Source organism: Oculina patagonica, chromosome 3 (assembly GCF_052425735.1).
Source record: "Oculina patagonica isolate OP01 chromosome 3, crgOcupat, whole genome shotgun sequence".
Lineage (NCBI taxonomy): Eukaryota > Metazoa > Cnidaria > Anthozoa > Scleractinia > Oculinidae > Oculina > Oculina patagonica.
In genome coordinates this window covers 20,355,013-20,377,310 of record NC_135760.1, presented here as the reverse complement: position 1 = coordinate 20,377,310, position 22,298 = coordinate 20,355,013, and the positions used below count along the sequence as shown (strand labels likewise).

Below are 22,298 nucleotides of genomic sequence, written 5' to 3'. Positions count from 1 at the left end.
ATCCCCCCTTCCCTCCCCTCCCAAAAAGGGCTTTTTAGATTAACACCACTTCCTCAGGACGTAATCCTCTCTTTGGGCGTTGTCAACCCGAAGTGTGGCAATTCAGCCAAAAACTGATGACGCAGCACTACAGTCATCTGTGTAGAGTATTAATTCGACTTTTAAATGCGGGTAAGTGCCAATCAAAACACACTTTACAAATTCCAACAACGCTAGGCCAGCAACCAAGCCTTCAAATCACATTCTTTAAAACCTTAGTTAATCTTTTAGTGATTGGATGAATCGGCTCTAAATTTTGAACTTTACTCCCACCAACTCTAGGAATTTTTCTAGGGAGCGACAAATATTGAAATGACACAAAATCAGTGCCAGAAAAATTTATCCAGGCTTCTTTTTCATGCAGTTGCTTCGTCGTTGCCATGGTCGACAATTTTGTCATTCGTTTGAACTGGGAACGAGTCTGTTTCGTAGGAGCTAGGAACGACTCTCGACTTTCCCGTCCCCAGGGCTGCTTGTACATCTTAGCCGGCTGGGCCTGGGGCACGAGCAACAAGTGGCTCTGGAGACATTCTCGTCGCCAAAGCAGCTTGTCCGATCCCTCTCAGTCGCTGATCCTGGGGCACGATAACAGGTGGCTCTGGAGTTACATGATTTCATTAGCTAGATTTTTAAATAGAATATAAGCTAGATTTTCAAATAGAATTTAAATCTAGCTAACCAAATTAACAGTCGCAAATCTCTTACAATAAAGGGATTTTTAAACAGTTGATTTGACTTGGTAAATTTAAGTTTTCTTTGTTTCGGATCTAGCCAATCAAATTATGTGTTCCCAGATCTAGGCCACTTGTTCCTCGTGCATCGGGCCCAGCCGGCTATGAAGAACAAGCGGCTCGGAGACGAGAATGCGACTCTCGAATGATTGTGAGTCAACTGAACATGAAAGCGAGGAGATGTACCCTTAAAAATCGAAACCTCAGCGATTATGTTATTCATGCATAGTGAGTTCAGGTTATTAATAATTCATTGTTACACTGTTGTGTTCATAAACGAGAAGTTATATAGTTTTGTTGTCACGTGTTTCTGGGAACGTTTTTGCTAAACGACAGTTTAGCCAGTAGCAGTAATTACAACGCCGAGCAGCGCAAACATGTGATCTTACTTCAAAACATTCGTCATCAAAGCAATCGATTAACAATGAATAAATCCTAACAGTTTTTGTTTGATTTTAAGTATAATCCGGAAAAGGCTCTGTTTCGGGGTGTGAGCAAACCCCTTCGGTGAATAATTGGGCTTTGGATATGCATGATTCATGTCTTGTTTTTATTTAAGTTTTATTCGATATTCAGTGATTAATATTTCATGTTTTTCATCCAGTTTCCAAAATATTTTGTTACCAGTTTTTGTTGTTTTCCGCTTTCAGGGTGGTTGGGCATAAACGAGCTAAAGGAATGCTGAACTATTTTTACGCGCTTAAACGGAACTTATTCTGCCTCGTGACGTTACCCACCTGGCGAGTGTATGTTTACACGTACCATGAACCGAAAATAAAGGTACTTCAACACTCTTTATGTTAATTTTTAAAAGATATATTCTTTTCAAATAATGTGGTAACGTGCGTCACGGATCATATTGTGTGACCGGAAAAAAAACACTTAAGATAAAATGGAAAATTCTCTATCGTGCCTTTAGGGGCAATTTCGCTGACAAGGGAATAAAGAATAAAACAGGTAATGGTTATTTACCAATGTGAAAGCAAATGACGCCTTGCCAGTATGGCTTCCTCGATGGACTTTGTTGCGTTTGTCACCTCGTATCACAATGAACCCGTTGAGGGTTCCCCTCGGCGTGATTTTATTTCATTTCATATGTCTATCTGAACCCTGACTTTACTAAGGGGGAGGGGTACCATAACAAGCTACTTGCGGTTGACGTGTTTCGATTCGATTGCGTGTTTCAGCATGCGTTGACATGATCCCTTCTAGGGTCCCCCGATGAACATTTCTGCTTCTTGATGGACGTAACACTTTTAAAAGTTCCAAAATTGTGATTTGATGCTAATTTATTAATCACGCTTTAAAAAGATTTCACTTCTTTCCACATGTGTAACTGAGCTTCATGTAATTTACTTTTGACTTTTAGTTAGAGGGAGGAGTACCATGTGAAATTACTTCCGTGACGGCCTACAATTTCTCCGTCCACGGAGCTAACAACAACTAAGGACAGGCCGATACAGGTTTTTCAATAAAATATCTATACGATATATTTGTCTTTTTTCTCGATATCGATATCGATATTATGGCGTCATTTCCGTCCTGACGTCATAAATATGTCACGTGATTTGACTGTCCATAGAAAGGACAGTCCTGACATTCTAAGAATGATGATTTTTGGTCTGTTTGTTTCTTCAGCAACGTGTGGACATCATGTTTAAACGTAAAAATACATGTTTAAGCAAAATTACATTTTAAACCTCAGGTGCTGAGCAGAAGACCGCAGGCTCAGGTCACATGTGTAGTATCGCAAAGGTATCGAAAGGTATTTTTCGAAAGTATCGATACTTTTCAATCAAAATTGTCTCAATATCGGTATATCGAATATTTGGTATCGAATATCGGCCCACCCTTTAAAACAAAAACTCCCGTCCACGGAGCTAATTACAACTTCCGCCTAGATCTCATTAACCGGGTGGGGGTCTGGTGCCCCCCGGTTCATAATCTACCTTCGGTTTTTTAACCGGGTGGGGGTCTGGTGCCCCCCGGTTCATAATCTACCTTCGGTTTTTTTTTTTTGTCGGTAGGGCATTGAAGGTCACGAATGTTGATTGGCTTAAAACTGGTCATCTTTCATCACCCACTTGAAATTGCCTCAATGGGGCAAGGGGAATGGGACGGAGGAAATGTTTTAAATTACTTGCCACTTGAGGGTTTAAAATTACGTGCGTTATACGCGTTTTCCATGTGTTTAACTTAACAATAAATCATCGCTTAGACCACAGTGCAAAATAGAATTGCTGCTAAGTTGGAAATGACCAGTACGAGATATAAATGAAAGAGTCATGTTATATTTTATGAGTTTTAAAAGTAAAACGAAAACAACTCTGATATATCCACCTTCAAAGTCTTCAAAAGTGATCAAAGTGCCTTTGACCTTTAATACGGACTGCCGAGTATCGTATATCGCATGTCACGCTTTAGCATAACGCACTACTTGTTGAACAGCAACAAAAGGAAATATAAATGCTACTGGGTTCGTCTAAAAGCCTTAGGCTTTCTTGTTAGCTAAAAGAGTGGTTAAACATTAACCACCCGGTTTCGAGCTACTAAGTAGCTACTTGTTTTTTTTTTTTTTAGTTTTTTTGTCGGTAGGGCATTGAAGGTCACGCATGTTGATTGGCTTAAAACCAGTCATCTTTCATCACCCACTTGAAATTGCCTCAATGGAGGAAGGAGAATGGGACGGAGGAAATGTTTTAAATTACTTGCCACTTGAGGGATTTAAATTACGTGCGTTATACGCGTTTTCCGTGTGTTTAACTCAACAATAAATCATCGCTTAGACCGCAGAGCAAAAAGAATTGCTGCTCAGTTAGAAATGACCAGTACGACATATAATTGAAAGAGTCAAGTTATATATTATGCGTTTTAAAAGTAGAACGAAAACAACTCTGATATCTCTACCTTCAAAGTCTTCAAAAGCGATCAAAGTGCCTTTGACCTTTAATACTGACGGCCGAGTATCGTATATCGCATGTCACGCTTCAACATAACGCACTTCTTGTTGAACAGCAACAAAAGGAAATAAAACGCTACTGGGTATACGTCTAAAAGCCTTAGGCTTTCTTGTTAGCTAAAAGAGTGGTTAAACATTAACCACCCGGTTTCGAGCTACTAAGTAGCTTCTTGTTCATTCATTTACGTGCTTCGCTGCATGAATGAGCTAGTCATTTACGTCGTACATCGCTGTCTGAATGAACTAACAAAAGGCTCCGTTTAAATTCCACGCGTGTTTGAAACTTGTGTCGTACATTCAGCACGTTCCGTATCGAGCGCGTGACACATGACATCCATAAATATGCAAATAAAATTGTGACTCGATCACTATAATTAGATAAGACAACGAGAGTAAAATTTTCTTTGATGTTGGCAATACACTTTGCTCATATACTTAACTGACATGTACTTTGATAAAGCAGCGGACCTCTATCGCTTTAAAAATATACTTATAAAAACCTTGTTCAATGTCCGGTATGATGTCATATGCAAGAACAATCAACTTTCTCAGAAACAGCGGATTCCCCTTATAAATATTCCAAGTTCAAGTTCAATTGTTTCAGAGCGAATAATCCAGCTTGTGGATCTGTTGCATCCAAAGTTTTGAACGTCATTTACTCTTCACTTCCTTCAAATGAGTGTGAAATATACTTAGCAATTGTCACAATGAGATTATATTATGCCCGGGGAAAGGCTTTAGTAGCGATTTCCTTCGTTACTGGTGGTACGTATATATATTTTTTCTTATTAGGCTTTGGTCGGCTTTGTCTCTCGTATTCTTGTACTCTTAAAGTTCAATATTTTGGCGCCACTTTTAGCTACGTTTTGCTCTTGTATATTTCAAGCTGCTCAGTTTTATCCTAGAACATTCTTTTTATGTACATATTCTTTGTCTGCATGCGACTCCAAATATTGGCTTCACTCATGTTCGTAAATGCAAGAATTGAATTGGTTCTCGAATTATATAGGTTTCAGTGGACTTTTTTCTTCCAAAAAATCGAGTTTCATGCCAAACTACAGCAACAGTAGTTGACTTCTGTCTTCAGCACGTTATCAATAGTGTTCAAGTGAAATCCGTCGCTTTTAAATTGGAAAATCAGATCCTTTTCATTTTATTGGCCATAAATCGGCCTTGGTGCGCTCGCCGTTGTATCTTTTAGTGGTCAAGACCTGCAATTAATTATCGGTTTTGACTCAAACTTTAGGCTGCCATTTTAAATGATCTGAAATCTCACCATGGCGAGGAGTTCAATCAAAGTTGCAAGTGAGTATGACGTCACACCACCGGCTGAAGGAACACTGGATTTTGATGACGACAATTTAAGAGGTAAGGGAAACTGGACCAGGTTGATTGCTAGTAAATTCTACTTCTTTATCGCTGTTACAATGTCTTAAGGATACAATTTTACTTCTACTGCGTCTACTTATGCTTTTGGTAGGATATCTCGGCCAGTCAGGCGCCCGTTTGTTTCAAGCAGTGGCGAAGAAGTGTAAATAAGGAATTCATTAATCGGATTCGATCTTTTCGATTTAATATAATTAATAACATTTTTCAGCAGTGCAAAGACCTTTTATGTAGCAAAACAAACGGACAATAATTCATTTCTGTTTCGATTCAGCGATAGCTGAGGTTTATAAGAATCAAGGAAATGAGGAATACAGAAAAAGAGATTTTATCAACGCCATTCACTTTTACACAGAAGGAATTAAAGTGAACTGCAAAGATGACGAACTGAAGGCCCAACTGTACAGCAACAGGGCCATTGCAAATTTCAAATTGGGTAAGGCATCTACATGTAAGGCATTAAAACATTAATTTTATCCTCTCAAGTTATTATAAATATTAATGCTATTGATATAGGGACTCGTAATCTAGCCCAGGTCTGTAAGGTCGAAAGGCATAGCATTAAAATCCTGGTAAGTGCTTTACAAAACTGTCTTTTGAAATTCTTCGCCATAAAAAAGGCAAAAAAACACTGTCGTTTTAACCTTTAGTACCAAAGTCGGCACTAGCAGTGCTCGTATGACAATGATCTGATTTGCTATCTTTTGCTTCTCTGTTAATGGAGTTCTGGTTTAGTCTATTTTTTATAATAATTAAAATAATAAAAATTTAAATTTAGTTCATTTCTTCGACAGGAAATCATCTTGACTCACTGAGTGATGCTAAAGCGGCCACTGATTTACAACCTATTTTCCTCAAAGCGATTGTTAGAGGTAAGCGAATGTTATGCTACATACAACAGAATGAAATAGAATGACGTCACGGCGTAGTTTTGAAGAGCAACCTAGAGGCCATCCTTTGATGCATACTCCACGCGCAGTTTCTGAAATCGGGATACGAAACATTCTCCAGTCATGACGTGATTACGTTATTAGTAGAGTTCCAATGGCGGAAATGGCAGAAAGAAATCTTTCTATTACGAGAATTGGAATTGTTATTGGACCATAAGAGAGAAAAAAATTGCATTGCTCTGTCAGTTTTCCTTGGAAGATCATCTATTTCTCTCAAATTTCGTGGGCAAACATGAGCGCTGGTACGTGCTTGATATGCATGTAACACTTCTTTTGTGCAACGATAAAATGATCCATTAATGCTGCTAAAAAAGGTCTGCATCAGGACATGCAAATACCCTTTACTGTCGAGGCTTGTAACGGTTTCAGTGGTATACCCAATGCATTGGTTGGGATGCTAGTGCATTGCCGGGCTACACTTTCCCAATTAATTCACCGGTACCCATTTATACATCTTGGGTGGATAGAGGCACAGTGAGAGTAGAGTGAATTCCCAATGGACACAACACATAGACCCAGGCCAAGACTCGAACCAGTAGGTCACCGCGTCTCCCCAGACGCCCATTGACAGACGCCCGTTGTCGGGATCCTTGATTTTCTACCGTGTTGAGATGTCTTTAAACTTTTATGAATGCAAATAAAAAGTTAACAGTATCCTTTATTTTTTTTACTCAGGAGCAAGTGCGTGTGTTGAGCTGAAGCAGTTTGAAGAAGCCATCACGTGGTGTGATAAGGGATTAGCCGTATCCTTTGACAATACGCAATGCCCTCCGACAAAAGCCAGAAATGGTTTCGCAAAAGATAGACAGTTTTGAATCTAACGAGATGCAATACAATAACCTTGTAAGCGTTTAATCTTTGAGAGATGAAATGCCCAAACAACATAACTGTATTTAATGTTAATCTCAGCATCTTTCTGTTTTATGGTATGGTATTGTATAGGTATCTTGTATATCCGATGATGTTTTTGATTACTTCTTTAGTGACCACCCGCTTTGCAGGTCGTTCTATCGTCACACCATTTTCACCGCCAAGATCTAATGCAGAAAATGTATTATTTATCTTGTCTATTTTATAAATGTAATGTGTCTTAACTTTAAGAAGATTGACAAAAATAACAAGACCTTGTTAGGATTAAAAGCCAGGTCTGTCAATGAGCTCAAGAAAATTCCAGAAAGTCACATTTTTAAAATCACGGTAAGTCTAACTCCAAAACAATGTCTTGAAGAGACTTATTATAATATCACCAGTTCTCTGATCAGCTGGGTTTGAAAAAAATATTATTCTAAGAAGATTTAATTTTTTTTCTTGTATATCGGTAAATTTTAACTTTTATTCTGTTTTTTAGTTTTTATGCCACGGTAACACAAACATTGAGGTTATGAAGATTTTATCGCGTTTAAATAAAGGTTTTGATGATGATGATGCGATGACGATGACGATGACGATGACAAATTGTTCATATTTTGCGAATTTTTAAATTAGTAGTCCAAAACCGAGGAAGGAGTTCGAGGAATTTTTCGGATCTTTTTATCTTAATACAGGATGAAGACACGAAGGATGTCACTAAAACAGCCCAAAAGAATGCTGCGAATGAAAGCGAAGTCAAAGCATATGTCGATAAAGCATCGGAATGCGACGAAGACAACTTAAGAGGTAAATAATACATTTACAGGACAAGCAATCCATTTAAATTTACTAACATAAATGGGTTAAAATGGAATTGGACAACACATTGTCTATTATTGTCTTTTCCGGTTTACACGTTTGAAACATACTATAAATCAACAAATTATATTTTTAACATTTATTGAACATTTTGGTTTCCATTAGAGAAAGCAGAAATCTTCAAGAATAAAGGAAATTATGAGTACAGTAAAAAGAATTTAAGCAATGCCATTCACTTCTACACGGAAGGAATTAAAGTGAACTGCAAAGATGACGAACTGAATGCCAAACTGTACAGCAACAGGGCAATTGCACATTTGCATTTGGGTAAGAGTAGTAAGAGATTTTTCTCTGCTGGATTGTTTGTCGATCCTTGCACCTCAGTTATATGTTTCTTTACTTTAGCAATAATCTGTAATATTTATGTTTCTCTGGGCCAAATTTCTTTCAACCATTTAGATGATAAGATTTTTCAAGACATGTTATACATCAAATATGTTCGGTGCAAGATTGCTTTCAGATACCCAAAAAATCGCTACTTAAATCAAACCACTCAAACAAAATACTTGCCAAATTACAGCTGAAGTTTTCCTTCCCCCAAAAAATGCCGGAATCGAAAATTTCAAACCCCAAAATCCTTCGATCATCGCTGTCACATGAAATCCCGAGTCCCCCTTCTCCGTGGGAGATATACAGCAGTATGCTATGTTATGCCATTGTTAAATGTTTGCAACACTAAACATATTGATGTAATGTATATGAAATAATTCATATATGAACTGCGGATGAATATGAAAGTGATAAATGATCATCGCAGTGAATTTCCAATTTAAGCAATTGGAATAAAGAAGCCTGAAAAAATCTTATCTTCCCACTAAACATATTTCCACATTATCAAAACATTGAAAAGGAGAACGTTCAAGGGTAAATAAACGAAAGGAGCGGTCTTCTTACTCTTTTGGCTCTATTTCAGTGAAATACCATTCATACAACACACAGAATCAATCGTTACAGCTCTGTCAGTTTCATTTTACATATTCTTTCTAATTGCAATATATCAGGTAATTATGAAAAGTCACTAAGAGATGCAAGAGCTGCCACTGACTTACAACCAACTTTCCTTAAGGCAATTGAGAGAGGTAAGCTGTTGACTACGTGTAGGTTTTTCCACATCCCCTTGCTCGATTCTTTCTTACATGACATGGATTTCATCACTTGATAAAACGCACGTGTGTGGGCTTGCTATCGAAACAGAAGATAGAATTGCTAGCTCATAATTAATGTTTGCTAATGGCTGTTCAGAAATTATTTATCGTCAAATCTTGATAGCTTAAATTCTCAAGAGCTTAATACGGTTTGTGATACAAATGCTTAAAAAAATCATCGTAGATTTTAAATACAATCAGCTTTTTCAGTTTCCACTTTTTAATGCCAGTAATGGTATGCTAGTGGACAAGTATCAGTGAACCCTTTAATCGTCGCCTGTGTATAGATAGCTGCTTGCTCGGGGTATTTGATAAAGAAGTGCATTGCTGGTGTATTTAACCTGTTAAACAATAGAAATATAAAATAATATTATAAAAATGAACATGAACATATTTATAGACGTTTTGTACTAAATTTGGAAACATTTGTTTTATTTATTATAATAGGAGCGAGTGCCTGTATCAAGCTGAATCGTTTTGGAGAAGCCATCACATGGTGTGACAAGGGCTTAGCCGTATCCTTTACACAGAAATAGTTTTTCTTGCGTGAATGACGTATTTTTCCTTGTTTAGTAAAACAAAAAACTCGTTTGCTAAGAATACCAGTTTTTAAATCAAACAATATGACCTGGTTCACTGAAGGAGCGTCATCTTTAAGTCGCGAGGAGTTTTAGATTTCTTTGTTTACAAATTAAATCAGGTTACATTTCTTAACTAAAAAAGATTGACACGAGTAACAAGAAGCTATTGGAGTTAAGGATCAGGTCTGTTAAAGAACAAAGCAAGCAGCAGGAACCAGACGTAGAGAACACAGAAACGAATTTAGAAACTCACATTGTAAAAGGCAAGGTAAGGTTGTTGGAAAGTTCTCGGTTTTCGCGGTTTTACTTTTCCATACGTTTCTAGCTGTAAGAATAAGTTAAAAACAAGGCTACATGCTTTCCAAGTCATTTACATTCCTCCATTTTGTCTACGATAATAAGTACAGTTGGCCTTATGCGTCTACTGGCGCGATGAGAAATAATGACTATGATGATGATTGAGTACAAGTTTTTGTTGCTATTAAGCTCACTCAAGTAACAACGGAAAAGTTAAAAACGCTCGAACGAAAACCCTGTCATGTTCCTTGCTTGGTTCCATAAGCATTCAACTAGGCAACAACCATGATCTGTCAATCACTTGCGTCTGCTTTGCAGCCTCAGTAGAATTATGGTCAGTTGGTCGGTGCTTACGTCTCTATAAATAATGACGTCGTCCCACTCACCCTTTACCAATCTTCTTCTTGTGTTATTTTTTGGTAGCCTCTTACTAGGTTTGGTATTGAAAGTCCATTTTTCCAGCGTGGCAAATCAATGAAATCCATAATCGATATCAATCGATAACAGTTGATTGAGATTGGAAATCGATGACAAGAGATGCATGAAGGGATCTGTGAGTTTTACCACGATCGACTTATCAATTAGACCAATTACTATCGGTTCTCATCCACTGTCGACCATTGTTTTGTATTGCCTCACCTCTTGCATTTCTAGCTTGCTAACCTCGTATTACTTCAAAACGGCTTTCTTTTTGCCTTGCTGTATGATTTCAGTTGAGTCACAACAGGCATTAATTTATGGTCAAGATACACGCTGATTTACAGTTACTGTTGTGTGATCGACTTGGTTGTAGTACCTGTTGTCAGATGATGGTCAGGTACATTTGCGGATTTTTTGGTCCGCCTATCTTTGGATTTCAGTTCTCCATATCAATCACCATATCATGTTTTCGCACGCCATTCATCTTTTTCTGCAATTAAAATGAAACCGTCTTTGCCTTCCTCATTAGCATCGTTAGTCGGTGCGTAAACCTGATTACCGATTGACGAGTTAACAACTGGTCAGTGTAAGAGGCACTGTTACCGAAAGAGACTTGTTAGTATAATAACAAAACAAAAGAAAACCAGTATAATAATTAAAAACTAATTACCCTGAAGGTTACTATTGTTGGTGACTACTAGTTTTAAAGATTTTAGCGAGTTGGGCTAGAATCACTGACTTAAGTACTTGCTAAAAACTCTTCACTTTCATTATCGGTGATAGTTTCCAAAAGGGGAACATCGTCAACTTCAAGCTTTGTCAAGGAGGCCAATGAATTAAGCAACGTTATTGTCTTCATTAAAACCATAGGTAGGATAAACTACAGGGTGAGGCATTAAATAACTATGATCATGAGAAATTTTCCATTCTGAAACAACGGGGTAATTTTCTTGAGAATCCACAACAGAACTAACATAATAGAGGGCCTGAATGGGCCGTTTATTGTTTAGTGTTATTTGCCCATAATCGTTAGTAAGGTAAAGGTAAAGTCTGTGTCCGAGCCATGGGGCTCATACAGCCGGAGCTTATCCCGGTTTCCGTAGCATCAAGCGACTAGGAGTATTGCTACTCCCCCCTGGATGGGATGCTAGTCCATCGCAAGGTTACCCCCCAGCAGTAAATTCGCCGGTACCTATTTATACACCTGGGTGGAGAGAGGCACTATGACCGTAAAGTGTCCTGCCCAAGAACACAACGCAGCGCCCCGGCCAGGCCTCGAACCCGGGCCGTTCGACTCGGAGTCAAGCGCGCTAACCATTAGGCCACCGCGCCTCCCCATCGTTAGTGTTTGCTGGTAAATTTTTTAATGTTTACTATTTCCGAAGAAACTACAGTTAAAGCTGATTTCCAGTCCGTACTGCGCAGACTCGGGGTTTGTTTTCGTTTTTGTTTTGAATTCGTTGAAACGTTACACTTCGGTGACAGCATACATGAAGTTTTTTAGTCCGCCATTACAGTTCGTTTCGTTCAAGAATTTCCAAGAGCTGAAACGTCGGTTTGAAATAGCGTCAAGGTTCTTCTACTCGTTATTATTTGTTCTGCAAGAATATCTGGCGTTAACAATGAAGAAAAACGTAAGTTTGTCGCAGAATTTTTAGTTTTGCTTGTAAACATTGCTTCGTGGTGGGCTCACATAAACATTGCAGCCGAGATTGCGCAGTACGGACTGGAATTCATCTTTAAGTGTTTGGAGGGTTTTTCGTGAAAGACCCGTAGTCTTTTAGCATTGTAAATTATTATCTGCTCTTCGAAAATGGGTTAAAAAATCACTCCTGAACATTGAGCCTGTGCTTTGGTTCTCCTCGGAAATCTTCGGTAGTCTTCGGACATCCTCGTATTCTCCAGAAATCTTCAACAGTCTTCGGGAATCTTTGGTAGTCTTAAGAAATCTTCCGAAATGATAAGAAATTGTCGGAAAATATTAAATGGCCGAAAACTTCTTGATATTCTAAACAAAATAATATTGGCCTTTATGGAGCTGTTTTTGTTTCTTTGTGGATTAAATTTACTGTTACAGTGAATTTTTTACTGTTAGTGTTAAAATGCCTAAAATTTAACTGTGTACGGAATTACCTATATGCCGATGACATTCGCGTGGCAGTGATTCAACTAAACGATGGAAGCTTTGAAGTTTATTTATAAAGTCTCCTGCGCCCGGAGTTAAAGTAACTCCATCCCGGAGATAATTCCCAGAATAGAGTTGTTTTAACTCTTCATGGAAAGTTGAAATCACTCCACCATACCCAAAATGAATACGGGCTGTATGTCTTTTTATTATATGACTAGCTCCGTGAGCGGTCAAGATGAAACGAATCGCGTGCTCTGATTGGCTACCCGAGCGGTCAAGATGGAGCCATCTTGACCGCTCGGGATCGCCCGCTGTGTTCCCGCAAGCAAAAAAAAAACATTTCTGCTCCGTCGACGCTACTACATGCAAAGAGCTTTTCCGTCGTAAACTTGAGCTATGAAACCATTTACCGAAACAACACAAATATTTTCTGCCTGTTTCTAGCGAAAGAGAGTCCTATTACAAAGAAATAGGTCTTGAAGCGAACGAGAACAAACTAATTAATTAACGAATTTTGTGAATTATATTTGCCACAACAACCAGCTATAAATTCAAAAATTAAAACGCAAAGCGACTTGAAGACATGATATCGGTTTTGTTCGGCAGAAAAGGGAGAGAAGTCTAACAGTGACATACCTGAAAAATAAAGAATTCGGCAAACTTGTCGTTTGTGTAAATCTTGATGGAGAAAGCGGTCGGCACGGCGAACCAGGCAATGTAAGCTTTTAAAACATCTTTTCACCAAAGCCTCCAACGCTCACGTCGAATAAGGTCGGGTCGAACATTTAAATCAATGATGTAGGAAAGTTCAAGCTCTTCCCGTGAATTTATAAGTCCCAAACGCTTTCAACAATCACAATTTCAATATTCAGCTCGTGTCACCGTGACGGCAGGCTTGCACCACTAAAGCGCCTGAAGCGAGCAAATACTCTGCAAAACGTCCAATAATCAAAAGCTGGCGGCCAGATGGAATGGACATTCTTGTTTTAAGGCTTGACACTTAACGTTGATTTGCAATTTTAGCCATTTCAATATCCTTTTGAGGGTTAAAAAGAGGTAAATTTCGCTGTTGTAGCGTCGTTTTATTTCGTCTCGATTCATTCAAGAATTTGACAGTCACTCATTAAGCTTTTAAACCAATGAAATGATTTTAGCGTGCGCCATTGAACGTGCATGCAACTGGCTTCCTTTTCAGTACTCGAAAAAAGTCATATAATAAATCCTTTATTGACCAAGCTTGTTCGGTCAAGAAGGCAGGATATTGGCCTCGTTCTGTAAAAAATGTTGTGTTTATGGACCTTGACTTCGTCTCGGTCCATAAACACGCAAAAAAAGAACTTGGCCAATATCCTGCCATCTTGACTTCACGCTTGGTCAATAACCCATATATAATTAAACGAAAAAGAATAACAACAGTAATGATTCTGATATTGGGTAAGTTATTCCAGTACCTAAAATAATGACTCTTATCGCAGAGTTACATCAACTTCCTTTCCATTGTTAAAGTTGCTTCACAAGAATAATTCCCTAAATAGGGTTGTTTTAACTCTTCTTAGAGAGTTAAAATCACTCCTCGAGGAGAGTTATACTAACTCCTCAAAAATGACTCCAAAAATGGAGTTCATTTAACTCCCATTACAAAGTTAAACTGAAATTTAACTCCACGAAGGAGTTAAATTTAACTCCAGAGGAGTTACATTTAACTCCACTTTAGAGTTATAGTAACTCCCACAGAGTAACTCCGGTCCAATTAAGGGGTTAAATTAACTCCCATACTGAAGAGAATAATTTTTTTAGGGGAGTTAAAATAACTCCTATTGGAGTTAAAGTAACTCCCCAAAAAAATAACTCCACCTTGAGGAGTTAGTTTAACCCCAGAACACGAGTTAAAATAACTCTTTCAAAATTACTGTGTTATAAACCGCTCACGTACTATAAACGTACTTGACTGAAAAACACCACGCCGTACTGAGGATTTTTACTACAACCAGCATATTTCTTTGCCAAAGTTTCAGACAGACATCGCCCTTGTGCCCGATTACAGTGCGACGTGCCTTACCGTGGCCACCCAACACACCTTTTTATAAGTGTGCTATCAGTTTGACGAACAGTTGAATACGATCAAATAGATACTTGTTGCATCGTATTTGTCAACAAAACGCAGTAAAAACGTAAAAATTAATATTAAAAGATGACACTTGTAAAAAAAGTTTGTCTGGTGGCCACAGTAAGGCGCGTCGCACTGTAATAAAAGTTACAAACGAGCACAAGAAAAAATACAAAAATGTAGCGCCAAAGCGAAGTTGTATACAAAACAAAACTCCCGCTAAACGTTTGACGAGTTGACGTCACAGGCAACCTGCTGGTCGATGTAACGCGGCTCAAAAAACTTCCAAGATGGTGGAATTCAAATCGCAAATTCAAGCTCTGTTTAGGTCGAATATCTACAGGTACCTAAAGATGAAGTTCGAGTGGTAGCCCATTTATCTTAAATTTAATTCCCAAATTAATTCCCAAATTTAATTGAAATTTAAGTCCCCCCGCCACGGAAGGAAAACAAAATTAAATTAAGTGGCCCGGTAGAACTATATGACAAGATCAGATCACCGAACAATTCAAAGGTTTGGAGAAAGCCGTCGTAGGCGGCAACACCGGGTTTCCTAGCCCCATTTTCTGACATTTTAAATTGACTTTGTTTCTTCTAAGAGTGACTATGTCTGTGCTTCTACTAGACACTTTTTCTCCATTTTAGCTATATGTTAATTTAAAACTGGTGTATACGATGTCGCTAAAATGTTTTTTAGAATATCGCTTGATAATAATAAACCTACTCAGAAAAAATCGCTTAAAAATAAGTAGCCGCTAACAATAGCAACATCACGGTGGCCTGTACATTAAAAACGAAGGTTTCAGGTGAAGTGGAAAGTAAAAGTATTACTCTTATCTCTTTAAATGTTGCTTAGCTAAACTTCTAGATTGCTTACTGATTTCTAAACGTAGTTTGTTGATCATCAAAGAATTCAGAAACAAACACTTTGGAGGCCATATTCCGACTTCATCTTCAGCAACTGGATAGACGACTATTGTTCCTTGTGCTCAGACCATGATAAGTCCTTACAAATTTCAAAAAACCGTCCATTCGGGGCTACCAATGATCGCATCCGTGAACGCGCTTCCTTTTGGTTGTGGTCCGTACACACAATACGACTGTCCTCCCACGTGATTAGTTGTCGTCTGAAGAATGGCTGGTTATTGAGCTACTCTCTGTGTAGCTGCCCCAACGTAGACTTCCCGTTTCCGTAACTAACATATTTTTTACAGACTAGGTCGATGACCCTCAAACTGGCCCTCGTTGATTGTGCAACGCCTGTTAACCTTGACCAATCCGTCATGATATAACTAGCCAGGGTCAAAACCACGGCCTTCATAGCTCGTGTGATCATCAAAATACACAAGTTTCACACATGCTACAAGGTAACACACCCGAGATTAAGACGTTTTCCTATTAGCTGATAAATTTAATTTCTCCCAATCAAAGTCCAACGTCCACTGATCGTATGCATCGGCCACGTTAATAAATAAAAAAATAAATAAAAAAATAAAAATATAGGAAAATAAATAAATAAATAAAAAGGAATTTACAGTGGTACATCAACATAACGCACATGGCTATGATTTCAGAGAGACATATAAAAAATCTGTTCTTAAACAATAACCTCCGATCACCAGACTCAATATCTCAAAAGTAAAATTCTGTGATGTACGTTCATACTGTAACAAAAGAACCCTGTATAAAAACGTTGCACTTCGCACTACATTTGAACTGCTTTGAAAGAACGACCACCGCAGGGTCGACAGATACAGCGTAGGGGTGAGGGATGGATTGATGGTCAGCCCCCCCCCCCCCCCCCCCCCCCCGCAAAAAAAGACCGCCGGTTACAACAGTTTTCTTTTTAAATGCACCAATAAAAAATTAAGGCATCGCAAGAGTCGAACCGCAAAAGGAAAAACAGGAGCAGGACTTCAATATAGATTATTTGTCATTTTTTAAAACGATAAACCAAATGCAATGCTGATCGCACAGCTGAAAAAGCTAAATAAATTTTATTGCCCAATATTTCGGCTAGACAAAACTAACCTTCTTCAGGGGCTGAAAAAGCTAATTAAAAATGGAAATGGACGGTTACAATATTTGAAACGATGCTGATTGAAAAGATGAAATATGATTGGTTGACAAATAAAGAAAAAAAGGACGTCTATATTTGTCAACCAATCATATTTCATCTTTTTAATTAGCACCGTTTCAAATATTGTAACCATCCATTTCCATTCTTACTTAGCTTTTACAGCCACTGAAGAAAGTTAGTTTTAAGCAAATGAAAGATCATCGCAGTAATGTACTCAACTTAAGCAGTTGAGAAAAGCAAGATTGAAAAAATTCAGGCTTGAACGGGAATCGAACCCATGACCTCAGCGATACCAGGTCATGGGTTCGATTCCCGTTCAAGCCTGAATTTTTTTCAGGCTTGCTTTTCTTAACTGCTTAAGTTGAGTACATTACTGCGATAAAACTTTTTTTTGATTAAAATGTATGTCCACAGTACAAATATATGAATTTCATATATTTATTTCATAAAGATAGTTTTGTCTAGCCGAAATATTGGGCAATAAAATTTATTTCCCCTTTTCAGCTGTCCGATCAGCCTTGCATTTGGTTTATCGTTTTACTCTATATTGCTGGTCCTGATCTACGCCAAGATTCGGCTTTACTTCGCTGCTGTTTGCACAAGTAGTCCTTGCATAATTTTGGTACCTTTGTCATTATTTGCCTCTTTTAGGTCGGTGATTTCAAATGTCCAAATGCCAAACGAGTGGGTTACAAGGCTGAAGAAGCACTTTTTTATGGCAATCTTGGAAATACTTTTCTGAGTCTCGGTGATTTCAGAAAAGCCACAAACTACTACGAACTGTGTCTTAAAATCGCCAAAGAAGTAGGAGAAAAGGCTATCGAAGGAAAAGCTTGTGGAAGTCTTGGAAGTGCTTTTCTAAGACTCGGTGATTTCAGAAAAGCCATAGACTACTGCGAATTGCATCTTAAAATCGCCAGAGAAGTAGGAGACAAGGTCGGTGAAGGAAAAACTTGTGGAAATCTTGGAAGTGCTTTTCTAAGTGTTGGAGATTTCAGAAAAGCGATAGAATACTACGAATTGGATCTTATAATCGCTAAAGGAGTAGGAGACAAGGCTGGAGAGGGAGGGGCTTATGGCAATCTTGGAAATGCTTTTCGACATCTCGGTGATTTCAGGAAAGCCATAGACTACTTTAAATTGTGTCTTAAAATCGCGAAAGAAGTAAGCGATAAGGCTTGCGAAGAAAAATCTTATGGCAATCTTGGAAATGCTTTTCTACATCTCGGTGATTTCAGGAAAGCCATAGACTACTATGAATCGAGTCTTAAAATCGCGAAAGAAGTAGGAGACAAGGCAGGTGAAGGAGAAGCTTATTGCGGTCTTGGAAATGCTAATAAACATCTCGGTGATGTCAGAAAAGCTATAGACTACTGCGAATTGCATCTTAAAATCGCCAAAGAAGTAGGAGACAAGGTCGGGGAAGGATATGCTTATGGCAATCTTGGAAATGCTTTTCTAATTCTCGGTGATCTCAGAAAAGCTATAGACTACCACGAATCGCTTCTTAAAATCGCCAAAGAAGTAGGAGACAAGAACGCGGAAGCCAAAGCCTATCACCTTCTAGGTCTCAGCTTCGAATCACAAGGTTTCTTACCAAAAGCCTTAGAATATAACGAACGTAGCGTAAGATTATACAACCATGTGAGAAACCTTCTTCAAAGTAAAGATGAGTGGAAAATTGGCTATAGAAATGAAGTTGACACTGCATACACTGGTTTATGGAGAGTACTGTTAAAGCAAGGCATGGTGGTCGAAGCTTTATTTGCTGCTGAGAAAGGACGAGCCCAAAATCTAACTGATCTTATGTTATCCCAATTTGGCATTAAAGAACGTCAGTCCGTGTCACAGGAGGAAGAAGAGCAATATCTTAAACTGAAACGCTCTATTCCATCAAGTACAGTTTTTCAGGCATTTGACAATGTTACTAGTGAGATGAATCTCTGGGCTCTCTCAAAAGACGAACCTGTTCGTTTAGGACAGAAGGAAGTTGGCGAGGGCAGCCCCTTTCTTCAGTCCTTGATACATAATACCTACAGACAAATTGGCGTTCGTTCTGAGGTTATATGCGAGAATCGTTCTATGGATGCTTTAAGAGCAAATCTTTATAAAGCCAATGAGAAGCGCGATGAAGAAAACTCTCAACCTTTCTTCCAACAAGAGAGTTCTTTGAGCACCTTGTATAACATCTTAATTCAGCCGATTGCCGACCTGATTCAAGGTGATGAGCTAATCATTGTCCCAGATGGACCACTGTGGCTAGCTCCGTATGCTGCATTGGTGGATGCGGATTCAAAATACCTGTGCGACTCGTTTAGAATCCGGTTGATCCCTTCGTTGACAAGTTTGCGGCTGATTGCTGACTGCCCTGACGACTACCATAGTAGGAGTGGTGCATTACTTGTGGGAGATCCGTGGGTGGAAGAAGTTACTAACTGGAAGGGAGAAAAATTCCTTGATCCTCTTCCGTTCGCAAGAAAGGAAGTAAAAATGATCGGAAAGATTCTCAACGTGACGCCTCTGATTGGAAAAAAAGCAACGAAACGCGAAGTGTTAAAGGGACTTAGTTCAGTTGCTTTAGTTCATATTGCAGCACATGGATGCATGGAAACTGGTGAAATTGCTCTAACTCCGGACGCAAAGCAAGCACCTCGAATCCCTACGAAGGAAGAAGATTACATTTTGAAGATGTCAGATGTTCTGAGTGTTAAAGTGCGAGCAAGACTGGTTGTCCTTAGTTGCTGTCACAGTGGTCGTGGAGAAATCAAAGCTGAAGGTGTGGTCGGTATTGCACGTGCCTTTATGGGCGCTGGTGCTCGTTCTGTTCTGGTATCACTGTGGGCAATTGATGACGAAGCTACGATGGAGTTTATGAGAAGTTTCTACCATCACCTCGTGGATGGAAGAAGCGCAAGCGAGTCCCTGAACCAGGCCATGAAAGATCTCAGAGAATCAGACAAGTACAGTTATCTGAAATACTGGGCGCCTTTTGTACTCATTGGAGACGACGTCACTCTAGACTTTTCCCAGAAGCAATGAGTAAGTAAAAAAACGTTCTGTTTACCATCAAGAGAAACGGTATATTTTCCAAAAAACTGTGCTACTTAGTTATTTTCAAAGTCAGTCATACTAGTTGTATATCCTTTTCTTAGATGAGGTGATTAAAGCTAACACTTTTATGCTAAAAAGAAACCCACCAAAACTGCGTCTGTTGCCTTCCATAATTTCCAGTCCTCCACCCCATCTCACCTATTAAATGTAAGGCTTTGTGAATTTCGAGACAAAAAAACAAATAACTCGAAGAACAAACAAAGAACTTGCTCGTTTTTAGTAATATGACCCAACAATTTTCTCAACAATTGTGCAAAGGGTTATACCCAATTTTAAGATTTAAAGTACCCCCTGTTCCTCTGACTTTTTTTGAGTTTCCAATTTTTACTAAATTCCTTCCTTCCTTCTGAAAAGAAAAACGATCAATTTACATTTCTTTAAATATGATTAGTATTGATTAGAATTACTTTGTTTCTATTTTAGCTTCCAAAGGAATGTATGACTATGTCAACAAGCGCTAGTGTCCCAGTTAGTAGCCAGAGTTCCTTTAACAGTGAAACCTGCGAGAGTTATCTTAAATGAGTGATTGTTGAGTGTTCTCAAACCCAATTTTTATCTTTAATTGTTGCTCTAACAGCTGTTAACAGCATTGTTGTTTTATTTTGAAGTCGTGTACACAGCCTTAGGGAGATCATTATAGCAGATTGTACTTTCTTTAACCTTCTCGGAAGGTAGTAAACTTAACCATTCGGATAAAATGGTTAAGGCTAGTTTAGTGTAATGATTATTTCTCGATGTATTTTTTGCGTAATGCAGGTCAACTCACGCATGAGATTAAGTTGCATTAATGTATAACGTTGATATATTCAATTTCAGCAAGTTAGGATATTTGAAAAAACAATCCAACTTCTTCAATTTTGTCATTTTCTTGTTTCTATTACGGTTCAAGTAAACACACAACCCAGTTTGTTAAAAAAATGCAGAAACTGTTTTCGAGCAGCCTAACTCAAAATTGTATCGATATGAATTGAACAGACTGCGTAATTAAGTTAAAACTTCCAGAACGATCCGAAGCAACAGAATTGTACCTTTTGTGGTGCTGTCGTTCATTTTTTTTTTATATACCTATATCATTTGTGTAGATTTCGTAAATAAGTAGAAAATAGTGAGAACTCAGAAAAGATTAACACAAGCATAGAAGTTCAGTGTTTTAAAGATTTTTCCGAACCGTCGTAGAATTATCTTTCACTTTTTCACATTTATATCCGACGAAGACAGGTTGCCAAAAGCTTATAATTTTTACATGTAAATAATTTTATTGCGATCAATCCCTCGTTACGGACTTCCAGTTTTCATATTTTATTCCTAGATAAGCAAAGACTGATTATGTTTCCAGTTCTCATGAGCTAATTCAGTCCTCGTACCAGGCTAATCATCTACACACATCAGCAGTAGATGGCGATCAGGTTGTGAGCTTGAGAGTTGCGAGAGTAGCTAGTTTTAAGCTTGTAAGATAGAGTTGTTTCAAATAATAAATGCTGATAACGTTGGATTTTGCTTTCAGTTGTCGGTTTATTCCAAATGTTCTTTGCAATCTCTGAGACCCAGGGGCAGTTGGTTGGGGCGAAACAAAGTAAATCTGGTAAAAATCGGAGCGACGAAAGTTCTCTTGCAACCAGGTTTTCCTTGTTTCGCCCCTGGGTCTACGAGGGTTTGTTATTTGAGGACATTCAATACGTTCTGTGGCAGCAGTTGGACAGGGAGGGCGTTTATCCGGTGGGGCTTGTAACGGGAATATTTCTAAAAAGGGGAAGGGGTATAAACGGAGAGGGGAGTGGGGGGATTTCATGGTATAAAGGTTTCGGAAAGTTTACTTCCAAGGGATGGTCAACCAAGGTCTCTCTCTTCCTGCCGTTCAGAGCTAGTCAAGAGAGAGACTGCTGTGGGGGGGGGGGGGGGGGGAGGGGCGGGAAGAGAGAGACCCTGAAAACAAGGTTGAAGGATTGTTAGATGGACAAACCGTAAAGGGTCCGTTAAATAGAACGATTTGAATCGTTTTGGCCTTGTTGGCTGCTATATGACCACCCACCAGTTTTACTCTCGTAATGATTCTCTCTTCTACCAGTCTAATTTGTTATTTCCTGAAAAAATAAGAAGACCTTCCAGTTATAGTGCTAAACTCTTGATTAGAAACATCTGCGAAATAGTTGAAGATTTTCCGTATTTTAGCGTTTTCGTACAGGTTTCTGTGTACACTTTGAGGACCGAAAGAAGTCGCTGGATTAAAAGCTATAATGTACGAAATAGTACAGCAGAAGCAGAAGCATGGGACTGGCTAACATTTAGAATTACTACCACCTGAGTTCTTAAAAGAACTCAAGTGGTAGTGATTTGAAAATTTTAAATTTTAAAAAATTATAGAAAAAGCGCCATTTGCGATTTGAAAAACACAACTTACTTTAAACCCGAAAAGTACTTCGAGGAAACAAACGATGACTTGTTTGTTATATACATATTAAATTAATTAGTGTCATGGGAGCATTTTAAGAAAATAGTAGAACAGTATTACAAGAACCCGAATATCGATAAGAAACGAATTCGTTCGCGGGTAACGCTTGTACTCCACGGAGATGCTCGCACGCTGACACATTTTGCCCAATATCGTTTAAGCGCTCTCTTATAGCCCTTTATTTTCC

General features: G+C 38.6%; 1 protein-coding gene across 1 annotated transcript; it reads left to right on the top strand.

Moving 5' to 3' along the window:
• The first annotated feature begins 1,228 nt into the window (after positions 1-1,228).
• Positions 1,229-21,152, top strand: LOC144645277 (uncharacterized). Its single transcript, XM_078504792.1, has 13 exons — positions 1,229-1,550; positions 4,976-5,097; positions 5,390-5,551; positions 5,910-5,987; positions 6,741-6,808; positions 7,170-7,262; positions 7,610-7,721; positions 7,899-8,060; positions 8,795-8,872; positions 9,386-9,453; positions 9,662-9,787; positions 17,203-19,590; positions 20,086-21,152. Exons 2-12 carry the CDS (start codon positions 5,007-5,009, stop codon positions 19,588-19,590), a joined length of 3,426 nt encoding a protein of 1,141 aa, XP_078360918.1. The 5' UTR covers positions 1,229-1,550; positions 4,976-5,006; the 3' UTR covers positions 20,086-21,152.
• The last annotated feature ends 1,146 nt before the right edge of the window (positions 21,153-22,298 follow it).